The sequence below is a fragment of the Calliphora vicina genome, chromosome 2, assembly GCF_958450345.1.
Source record: "Calliphora vicina chromosome 2, idCalVici1.1, whole genome shotgun sequence".
Taxonomy (NCBI): domain Eukaryota; kingdom Metazoa; phylum Arthropoda; class Insecta; order Diptera; family Calliphoridae; genus Calliphora; species Calliphora vicina.
Genome location: NC_088781.1, coordinates 129,507,434 through 129,518,736, shown reverse-complemented (window position 1 = coordinate 129,518,736; position 11,303 = coordinate 129,507,434). Strand labels below are relative to the sequence as shown.

At 29.5% G+C, this 11,303-nt stretch overlaps 4 protein-coding genes across 5 annotated transcripts in view; all 4 read left to right on the top strand.

Annotated features, from left to right (window-relative positions):
• The first annotated feature begins 435 nt into the window (after positions 1 to 435).
• On the top strand, positions 436 to 1,127 carry RpS21 (ribosomal protein S21). Of its 2 annotated transcripts, XM_065501550.1 has the most exons (4): positions 445 to 537; positions 626 to 684; positions 782 to 973; positions 1,074 to 1,127. In XM_065501550.1, the coding sequence occupies exons 2-4, from the start codon at positions 635 to 637 to the stop codon at positions 1,081 to 1,083; spliced, it is 252 nt and encodes an 83-aa protein (XP_065357622.1). In that variant the 5' UTR covers positions 445 to 537; positions 626 to 634; the 3' UTR covers positions 1,084 to 1,127. The 2 variants fall into 2 exon arrangements, with proteins under 2 accessions (XP_065357623.1, XP_065357622.1); XM_065501551.1 differs by lacking the exon at positions 1,074 to 1,127 and having other exon boundaries at positions 436 to 536; positions 782 to 977.
• Positions 1,128 to 2,561: 1,434 nt separating this feature from the next.
• Positions 2,562 to 3,722, top strand: LOC135950869 (BTB/POZ domain-containing protein 3-like). The gene is made up of 2 exons (XM_065500393.1): positions 2,562 to 3,023; positions 3,099 to 3,722. The coding sequence occupies exons 1-2, from the start codon at positions 2,562 to 2,564 to the stop codon at positions 3,720 to 3,722; spliced, it is 1,086 nt and encodes a 361-aa protein (XP_065356465.1).
• A 2,145-nt stretch (positions 3,723 to 5,867) lies between these two features.
• LOC135952038 (BTB/POZ domain-containing protein 6-like) lies at positions 5,868 to 7,222 on the top strand. Its single transcript, XM_065501816.1, has 2 exons — positions 5,868 to 6,348; positions 6,416 to 7,222. The coding sequence occupies exons 1-2, from the start codon at positions 5,887 to 5,889 to the stop codon at positions 6,971 to 6,973; spliced, it is 1,020 nt and encodes a 339-aa protein (XP_065357888.1). The 5' UTR covers positions 5,868 to 5,886; the 3' UTR covers positions 6,974 to 7,222.
• Positions 7,223 to 8,293: 1,071 nt separating this feature from the next.
• The window catches only part of LOC135951815 (uncharacterized), a 43,713-nt gene continuing 40,703 nt past the window's right edge, over positions 8,294 to 11,303 (top strand). The window contains exon 1 of the mRNA XM_065501546.1: positions 8,294 to 8,808. The gene's annotated coding sequence lies outside the window, so the exon portion shown is untranslated. The remainder of the gene's footprint in view (positions 8,809 to 11,303) is intronic.

The following is an 11,303-nucleotide window of genomic DNA, read 5'->3' as shown; positions in this document are numbered from 1 at the left end:
TGTGTATAACAATATTTCAGGGTAAAAACGGCACACACGGTTCGAAAAACAGATTGTTAAAAAATAAAGAAATTTTTATTATTCCAAATGTTTTTGAAAAGAGACAAAAAGATATCAATTTAAAAAGTCAAAGTAATAAATATTGAAAAATACTTTAAATCTCTATAATTTTATACTAAAAACATAACGTGAATTAAGCCGTCACTTCAAAAAAAACACTATCCACTTTTAGGATGAAAAAATATTCATTACCTTGTCAAATTTTATTTTTTAACGGAATTTGTGTTTAATTCATTGATATTTTCTCTAAACGAAAAATCCATTGCCTACTTTTCTGTGTGTCAAAAAACAAAATTTCCCACCCAGAGTTGTATTTGGTATCTACTACACTTTTTTCCACGTATTCCGCACAATTCAGCAACTGCAGCCAACTTCAGTGTGTATGAACTCAGTGCTGCCAACCTTAAAAATCTTTCTTTTCTTTTTTAACTCCTTGTACGAGTGTTCACGTATTTTGTGAAATCTACAAAAAAAAAAGTAAGTTAAATGCATTTTAAATAAATGAATTTTGCAAAAACATATGAATGAGCAATGAATAATAAAATGTTTTTCAAAAAAAATTAGATAAAACACAATGGAGAACGACGCCGGTGAGAATGTTGATTTGTACGTGCCCCGCAAATGGTAAGTTTATAACACGTGTTCTTGTTTTAGGGGCATAAAAGAAATTTTTTTAAAAAATTAAGAATAAAAAAAAAATAAAATATTATTTATGTTACAGCTCTGCCTCCAACAGAATCATCCACGCTAAGGATCATGCTTCCGTTCAAATCAGCCTTGTAGATGTTGATGTAGAAACTGGCCGTATGACCGAAGGTTCCAAGACCTATGCTATCTGCGGTGAAATCCGTCGTATGGGTGAATCCGATGATTGTATTGTCCGTTTGGCCAAGAAGGACGGTTTGATCACCAAGTAAGTTGTGTCTCCGTGCATGGAACGGATTTTAGAAATTGTTGATGCTGTCATATGGAGACTAATTTTTTGTTTACAATTTTTTTTTTTTGCTTTCCAGGAACTTCTAATTTAATGCAAATGTGTGTAAATAAAGCCGACGTTTTTAAAAATATTTTTTAAAAATCAAAACAAATTGATTTATTTTTTTTATTTGAAAATAATTTGGGAAAATTAATGTTTAAATTTGGATTGGGAATGTCATTGTGGAGGATGTTATGAATGAAAGTTTAATCAGTATTTGATATCCTATTGGAATTTGAAGAGATTTCTCCCCACTATGGTGGTGTAGGGTATAAAAACGCTCCCAAAATAAATCAAATTTAAAATGTATTTCTTACAAACGGAATATTTTAGTAAAAATTTAAAAAAAAATTATAGGTACATATGTAGAATTTAGTAGCGGACTGTGTGTTCATAATTTGATTGTTATGTATCGTATAATGAGGACTGAATCACCAGCATGTATTTTCAGGTTACCTCATTCTACTCGGAATCCTTGCTTAATGCTGCCCAGGATATCTAATTCGACATTTGAGAGATCATTTTTAATAAGGAAGTGCAGGTTATGGAACTCACTTCCCATTGAATTGAGAAATTAAAGTTTTACTATTTCAGTCATTAAAAAATTATCAGTTTATTACCATGTGCGTATTCATAAAAAGAAAAAACACTCATTCTCTCATCTCCAAATTGTAGAACTGATAGCACCTTGTATGAATTCGCCTTGGTAAAGATTTTTTACAGATTTAAAAAATGGGGAAACCCCCAACAATCAATGCATCCCAATAAACCAAATGGTATCATCTAGGTGATAATCGATTTCGAATTGTATTGTTTTTTATATTTATTAATTTGTAATTATTTAGTTGTTAATTGTGGTAATACTTTTAAGTAAATACTCAAAAAAAAAATAGTTTTTGTTGTCAAAAATATTTATTTTAAATTAAAAATAATAGATAACTAAAAATTTGTTTAATTTAGTTTTGAAAATAAATCCAGTAAAATACATAAAATTGTGTTTTAAATAAAATCGGATGAATAGCTGTAGATAGAATCCTCCGAAAAACCAATGCATGAATTTTGTCTGTTGTATTTGTTGCCGAAAAACTCTCATCTGATTAATAAGCCTTAATATAACTCAAGGCCTATTCATTCTCAGACTCACTTGTTTAGAGCCTCCAGCAGTCAAATTGACTATTGTTTGTTGTTGCGAATACAACATCAAATGTAAGCTACAAGAACAAAAGGCAAACTTTGACAGTTCCAGCCAACATAAACAAACACAAATTGTTTGTGGTTTTTGTACTTGTTGTAGAATATCTCTCACCTTATAATGAATTCGCCTTGAACTAAACATGTATCACGAGTACCACAATAACGTTTTCAATATTTTCAATATTATAATCGGATATTGTTTTCGTTATTAATTATATTGTACTTTGGTTTATTGGGTAATCATAATTAAGTATACCGTGTTGAATATTCCAATTAAATATACATATTTAGTTAAAGTGCTTAAAATTAATACTGAAACTAATTTATAACAATGGTATTCGACTGGCAACATATATTTAAAGGACTCAATGAACGCATCTTGCATCTATTGCAGACGGATAAGTTGGCCGATTGTCATTTCCTGGTTGGTGATTCACCACCAGATCAAAAAACAATTGCAAGTCATAAACTAATTTTGGCATTAGCTTCACCTGTATTTGAGCGAATGTTTTATGGCCAAGTGGCAGATAAAAGTGAGCTTATTGTTATAACAGATATTCAGCCAGCTATTTTCCAATCCATGTTAGAACATATTTACACAGACGGTGTTAATATTAGTTCAATCGACATGGCCTTCCAGTTGTATTATGCAGCTAAGAAATATATGTTGAGTCAATTGTTAGAAGAATGTACTCGCTTTATGATTTCTAACTTAAGTCCGAAAAATGTATGCATGGCATACGAGTTTGCAGAATTTTACGATGAGTCAAGTCTGAAACAGAAATGTTTGCAGGTAAGTTGGTAAAACAATTTTTGAAGATATGTTGTATGTATAAATTTAATAAATTCATGCATTTAATACTCTTAGCTAATACTTAGTCGAACTCGCGAAGTTTTGGCTGAACCCAGCTTTATGGATATTAAGATGTCTACACTAATATTCATTTTTGGTCAATACAGTTTGAATATTGACTCCGAATTGGATTTATTTAATGCTTTATCACGATTAGCTAAACATAAAGGACTACTTAGAGACACGCATATGCAGACTGCTAATGAGAGGAATAATCATAACTCCGCGGTGCCTACTAATGGAGGTTTAGTGGCCGATAAAGAAGTCCTCCTAAACGCATTGCCATCGCCTAATTTAGAAGGAGACTTTAATATCAAATGCTCAATGGATACTAAGCAATTTATAAATGACGAGGATTTGTTGAAAGAGGCAGTGAAACAAATTCGTTTTCTTTCTATGACACCGAAAGAGTTTTTTCAAGGACCAGCTCGCTCTAAACTTTTGGAAAAACATGAAATTGTTGATATTTCTATCAATATGTTCAGTGAAATTAATGACGATTATCCTATGCCTATGGGATTTTGCAGAGAACGCCGAAATGTATTTATCACTCAGCTGCGGAACTTTAATCTCAGTTCAGACGATTTGTCCACCAGGGTATACACTGGTGGACAAAATTCACCGCCATTTCCCCTTTAGGATGTATAAAGGATCGCCACGCTACGTTTTTGTAAATTAGGTTAAGTTAAAAAGACTTGTTTTAACAGAAGTATAATTAAAATGAATTATTGTTTTTGTTGAAAAAATAAAATTTTGTGTTTCAATTACATATATTTATAACGTGGTAGTCCTTTAAACATTCTAAAGGAAAATGGCGGTGACTTTTGTCCATCAGTGTATATAAGTTTGTCAAAAACAGCTGACATAATGCATACAAACTACAGCAAAAAAAATTTTGACAAGATTAAAGTTGTAAACAAACTCGAGCAAAAAAATAATCAGCTGTTTGATTAATGTCACCTTGTATATCATTACACCATGTTATAATCTTTACGCCATGATAGCTCTCTTACTTGTTTTTCTTAATTCCCTTTTGAAGTTGCTTCCATAAACCTGTCATATGCTAACATATACTACGTTTATACGTAGCCCAAGGCGAATCTATACCTTCTATAGATTCGCCTTGTACGTAGCCTATTCGCAAATAAAAATTATTTGCAATTAACTAACTCACGTTTATAAGTTGGAAAATTTTTGTTTTTGGTAAACTTTAATAATTTGGTAGTAATGTTTTTGAACAAAATATGATAAATTTTTTATTTTTTAAATGCAAAAATGATAGAATCTAATATTCATATTTGTCTTGCAATCCAGTTAATGCAAAAACACAATGAAATACTATTTTAAAAATGTCTTAATAAACAAAAATCTGAAAATCGGACAATGATTTCGGGACGCGCGTCGAGGTCAAAGGTCAGATACATATATGCAAAATTTCACAATTTATTACTACGTTTATACGCTGGCTTATTCGCAAATAAAAATATTGTAATTAGAAAAATTTGCCGTATGAACAGTGAATTATTTTTTTTATTTGCAAATAGCTAACTCACGAAAACAATTCCTGATTAACGACACTATTTGCAAATTGGATTTTAAACATATTTTAAACATTTCATTGCGTTTTTGCATTAATTGAATTGTAAGACAAACAAGAATTTTTAATTCTTTCATTTTTGCATTTAAAAAAATAAGTGACTATAAACAGAGAGTTAGTTAACTGCAAATTATTTTTATTTGCGAATAGGCTACGTATAAACGTAGTATATATGAAATAAATTTGGGAAACTCCTTAACTTTCTGCATTATGTTACAGAAATAAGTAGATTTACTTATATTAATGAAAATTACAGTAAAACAAATCTTTTGGTGGTTATTCGCAAATAAATTTATTAAAAGTAGAGTAAATTACAATGAATTAATTTTTTATTTGTAAATAGCTAACTCACGAAAACAATTCCTGATTAACGACACTATTTGCAAATAAGATTTTTTTTCGTTTTTTAATTCATTAATTGGATTGTTTTACAAACATAAATTTTTAATTCTTTCATTTTTGCATTTAAAAAAATAAAAATTTTCCGTAACCATAAACAGTTTATAAATTTATCAAAGGTTTATAAAACAAAATTTCCATACAAAATCTGTTTCATAAAACTTTGATAAATTTATAAACTGTTTATGCATATGGGGGTTAGTTAATAGCAAATTATTTTTATTTGCGAATAGGCTACATACCAAAATAATAATTTTTTTAACGGCAGTTTCAATATATTTATTGACAATATAATAGTTTTTCCTAAAGTTTTTCAGTACCTGCTATTTAAATTCTGAGATTTTCGAGAAAACCTATTATTTTGGCCATATCTTTATCGAAGGAGCCCAATTTCCTAACTGTTATTAATTTTAAGTAAAACCTGTTCAGAATATTATAGTCTAGGTAATTTTAAATATAGTCTGAAACTTTTACTAAAATCGGAAAACGTTAACCTTTAAATCATGAAGGTCAAATGTAAAATTTTTCAATATTTGGAATTTCTAATGGAAAGATAGCGAAATATTCTATATTTTTTGGGACAGCCAGATATATGATTGTCCTCTAAAAAAGAGTACGTATGGTCACCTTAATATATCAAGCTTTGGTTTATTTCAAGGCAAATTTATATACATTTATATATAAATTCGCCTTGGTTTATTTGGTGATCATACTTGAGTATACCGTGTTCAGTATTCCAATATATGTACATACATATGTAAATATCTTTAGTTAAAGAGCTTAAAATACTGAAAACTATTTTTAACGATGGAATCCGATTGGCAAGATAAATTTAAAGGACTCAATAATCGCGTCTATCATTTGTTTCAGACAAAAAAGTATACCGATTGTCATTTCCTGGTTGGTGATTCACCACCAAATCGAAAAGCAATTGTAAGTCATAAACTAATTTTGGCAACGGCTTCACCTGTATTTGAGCGAATGTTTTATGGACAACTGGCAGATAAAAATAAGCCTATTATTATACCAGATATTCAGCCAGCTATTTTCCAATCCATGTTAGAACATATTTACACAGACTGTGTTAATATTAGTTCAATCGACATGGCCTTCCAGTTGTATTCTGCAGCAAAGAAATATATGTTGAGTCAATTGTTAGAAGAATGTACTCGCTTTATGAGTTCTAACTTAAGTCCGAAAAATGTATGCATGGCATACGAGTTTGCAGAATTTTACGATGAGTCAAGTCTGAAACTGAAATGTTTGCAGGTAAGTTGGAAAATAAAATTTAGAGTTATGTATAAATTGAATAAATTCTTGCATTTAATACACGTAGTTAATAAGAACTCTAACTCGCGATGTTTTGGCTCAACCCAGCTTTATGAACATTAAAATGTCCACACTAATGGTAATTCTTGATCAAGACAAATTGAATATTGGCTCCGAAGTGGATTTATTTAATGCTTTATCAAGATTAGCTAAACATAAAGGACTACTCAGAGAGACATCTATGCAGACAGCTAATGAGAGGAATAATCATAACTCCACGGTGTCTACTAATGGAGGTTTAGTGGCCGATAAAGAAGTCTTCCTAAACACATTGCCATCGCCTAATTTAGAAGGAGACTTTAATATCAAATGCTCAATGGATACTAAGCAATCTATAAATGATGAGCATTTGTTGAAAGAGGCAGTGAAAAAAATTCGTTTTCTTGCTATGACACCGCAACAATTTGCTGATGGACCAGCCTGCTCTAAACTTTTGGAAAAACATGAAGCTTTGGATATTTTTATAAAACTTTGCAGCAATCGAAGTAACATCAGTTTGCCTATGGGATTTTGCACTTCTCGTAGCAGTCGCATATTACGACCAATAGATTACCAATTTCTATAATAACGTCAAACCTCATACCAAGGCAGTGAAAATAAATCGCTTTCATAATATGACACCTTGAGTTTGCTCAAGGATCAACTTGCTATAAAGTTTTGGAAAAACATGAAGTTTTGGATATTTTTATAGAAATATGCAGTCCAAATAATTATTATACCCCATTAACACAAAGTTGACTTTTCTGAAAAGTCGACTTTTTCAACTATGGATGTATGTATTCGATTTTTTTCGGATTTACTGCCTAATTTACTATAAGGCCAATTATGTTTTATCATTATCTTAAATTGAAATAAATTAAATATAATGATGGTTGTATCAAAGATAAAGGAACAAATCAAGATCCCCGTAACAAATTATATTTTCATAATTGTTTTTCTGTTAATATTCATATTTTCTGTATTGCGAAGGGCTTTAAACTCTGGGGTGTATCGAACACCGGCTTCGCTAAAATCACTTTTTCTATATACATATCAACATTTTCTAAAGTACTGTCATATAAACTCAAAAAGATATTTTTGGTTCACAATATTAATAAACTGGGCCATATTATATATCATATTAAAAGTATTGTGAAGCACTATTCAACGATGAGAATGTTTTCCAAATATATGAAAAATTTACTAATATATGTATTGACTTTAAATTCCTATAACTCTTAAACTAAGAGGGTGCAGGCAAAAATTTTAACGTTTTCAACCCCAAAAAAATTATAAAAATGCAAGCTGTTTCGCTCATTGATTTATGCCAAGATAAATACACACTGAAAATTTTTCTTGCCACTAGTCTGAGTTTATTGGAGAGTGAGGAATACAGATAATTATTTAATTATAATAAATTAAAGTAAACTTTTCAAATCGCAAAGTTTTGAAAAATATCACTAAAAAATCGCTAAATGCCTATTTGTTACACTTTAATGCAACCCTGCTTGTTGGTGTAGATAAAGTAGTAGTAAAGTCGAATTTATACAAGGTGGAGTCAGTCAAACAGCTGATAATTTTTTTTTCGCTTTTTGGTTCTAACAACTCTCAAAGCTTATTTTTATATTTAAATATCTACATATTCTAAGCTTATTAACAAAATATTTATTGTTCACATAAATAAGTAAAGCCCTCACTATTCAATTATCTACACTTATCTAAGTTCAAATACCTATTTGTTTAATTTTTCATTTTGGTTTTTTGACATTGTTAAGACCAATCGTTGTTTTTGTAGAACTGACACCACCTTGTATGAATTCGCTTTGAGTCAGTCAGTCAATCAGAAAAGAAAAACAAATTTAGAAAAAGTTGTCGTCCTCAAAAAAAATAACATTTATTAAACGGATAAATTGCATAAAACAACAATTTTTACTAATATTAAAAAGAAAAAACAATAAGCTTTAATAAAAAATAAACATTTACAACTAAACAGATTAAAAATAAACAAAAATATATTTGTCCAATTGTCATTTTTGTGCGAGTGTGTGTGGTAATCACTGTGAGCAAACAAAATACATAGTGGAAATTATAAAGAAAAACTCGTAAATAATTAAAAGAAAACAACAAAAAAAAAAAATTAAAAATGCGAAAAATAAATAAATTTATACAAAAACATCGGTGAAAATTTCAGTGTTATTGTTTTTTATGATTGATTAGACTTTTTAGACATCTTTGTTGTTGCATTTTTTTTTTGGGTGACCCCTTTTACTTAATTTTAATTCGCGTTTTTATTCAGTTCGAGTTTTCGATTAAAACTATAAAAAAAATTATTGGTCCATATATGTATCTACAACATATTTCTTTAGTTATATTTTTTTTGAGTTTAGTTTAAATTTAATTTGTCAGTATTAAAATAACAAGGTAATTATTTTTTAATGTTTTATATGTATGTACCTACATATTTTAATTATTTTCGTTTTACGAGCTGTAAGCAAATTTAATAAAACTATTGTCCAGTTCACAATAAATTGTTCGAAACAAAAACAAAACATTAATAAAAAAAATTACGACATACAACGCTACGACACCGTACATATTTTACAAAAAATAATCTGGATCAGGATACAATTGTACAATAATACACAAGGTAGAAACATTTGGGAAGCTTTTCAATATTTACCCCTGCTATGAATACAATTCAACGCTTTTTTTATAGCCACCATCATTCATTTTATTTGTAACATATCGAAATATTGGTCGAATAATCAAATAGTATATTCTAGGTCCTAATATGATTCTAAGGCGATCTAGCTATGTCTGTTGAAAACACGATAGGGCACAAACAAAAGGATCTTACTGGCTGAAATCCACAAATACTCTCTGTTGATAATGTTTGTTTGGGCAATATGGGCCCTTGATTTCACCTAACAAATGGCACACCCCGAATACCGATATTTAATGGATTCGTTTCATAGACATTTTGATTTTTTCTTTTCTTTGACGTTACATGAATTGTATTAATGAGTGTATTTTCTAATGATTCTACCTCTTATTGTTGTGCCATAGGTTAGGTTAGGTTTCCAGGCAACCGCGAAGTGAATAAAGAAGAGCACCTCTCGTGGGTCCAGGCAGTAGGTCTCTTTGTATTACCTGAAAGTAGAAAGGCAGAAAAAGAAGGGCAGATGGAAATGAAAGATTAAAAAGTTAAGAGGAAGATGTCCGAAGAAAGAGAGAGGAGATTTGTAATTGCATATCAATGAGTTGGCGGTTATTGGGTCACTCCAAGGAGATCCCCATGTCTGGTCTTTGTAACCAATTACTTTTTGCTTATATCTCCGCCATTTGTGAGCCGATTTCTTAATTTTAAATAGCAACCGAAACGGGAATATAGCGGAAGTTGATTTCAAACGACAGACTGACATGGCTATCTCGCCTCCGCTATCTACATATAACGATCCAGAATGTGTACTTTATGTAAAATGAAAAATGTTGAAATTACAAACTTATATACCTTTACCAAACATGGCGAAGGGTTCAAAAAAATATGAAATATGAATGAAGCTAAATAATTTTTGTTAGGAATGGTTGTATAAAATGAATTGCTGATATTCATAATTCTAAATTCTGAAGATTTTCATGAATTAAGCTTAAAGTTATTTAACTAATTCAAAGCTGTGATTATGACAACAGCTCAATTCAGTTTGTAATATCATTTTATAAGCATTTTTTAAAAGTTTTTGAAAAACTTTAATGAAATAAATACCTACATACATATACAGACATGTCACACAATTTCATTCCGATCGGAAGTGGAATTAATTCCGCATTTTGCTTTTTCACAAAAAGTAAAACGAAAATTTCTTTCGGAATGAAACCACTTTCAGTTTTCAAAGTGGAATTCATATTTCTTTGTATTTATTTGTTTTTCTAAACATTTTAATCAATTTCTGTACCAAAATCTTCACTTTTGTTTTAATATTAAAAACGTTGTTAAATTAAAATCAGAAATACTGAATTATTAAATATTTTTTGAATTAATAAGTTACACGGAATCTGAAAAACTTAAAACGAAATCGATCGGAGTAAAAGCTACGGAATTGAAACCATTCCAAACAAAATGTGTGACAGGCCTGATAATTTTATTTACTTACATTAACCATAAAATGGACAACATAATTAGTTTTCAATTTATAAAATAGAAAACAATCTAAAAAATTTTCATTATTATGGTATTGGCAAAAAAGGTTCAACAAAATTGTATTTTGCAATTTTACTTTTGTCAAAATATTAGCTTAATTATGCTGGCCATGAGTCATTATTTTCACATCGTAAATTAAATATTCTGCAATATTAATTAGTCATGTCTTCAATATCTTTTTTGTTGTTTATTGATTGTCATTCAATCTATATTGTTTTTTATCTTTATTGTAAAAACACAAATTTAAAGATAAAACTTAAAATCAAAAACTATTTTCCAAATAAAACAACAAAAAATTACTCATAAAAACTAGTGCATAATATTTGCACTCCTCATCCATCCCCCTGTCACCAATAGAAAACTATATACAAATTTAAGCACGTATGGCAACATTTCGAATGCATTTCGAAATATTTTAGTATTTTTTTTTTTGTTTAGACAGACAAGACAACAACAATAAAGACCCACATCTCAAAATTGAAACAGTTGTAGCAGAGTATGATTATTTAAGCTTCTAAAAATATTAAATGCCAAAAATAAAAGTAAACAACAGAAATGAGAACGAACAGCAAACACAAAATACAATTGTTTGTATACGTCATACTATGATCATTTCAAAACCATATATACATACATTGTATTTTGTTTAGGTACATTTGCACTGAAAGTGCACTTGTAAAGTACTTGAATAGAAAAAAAAACAGTGAACGCGACAAAA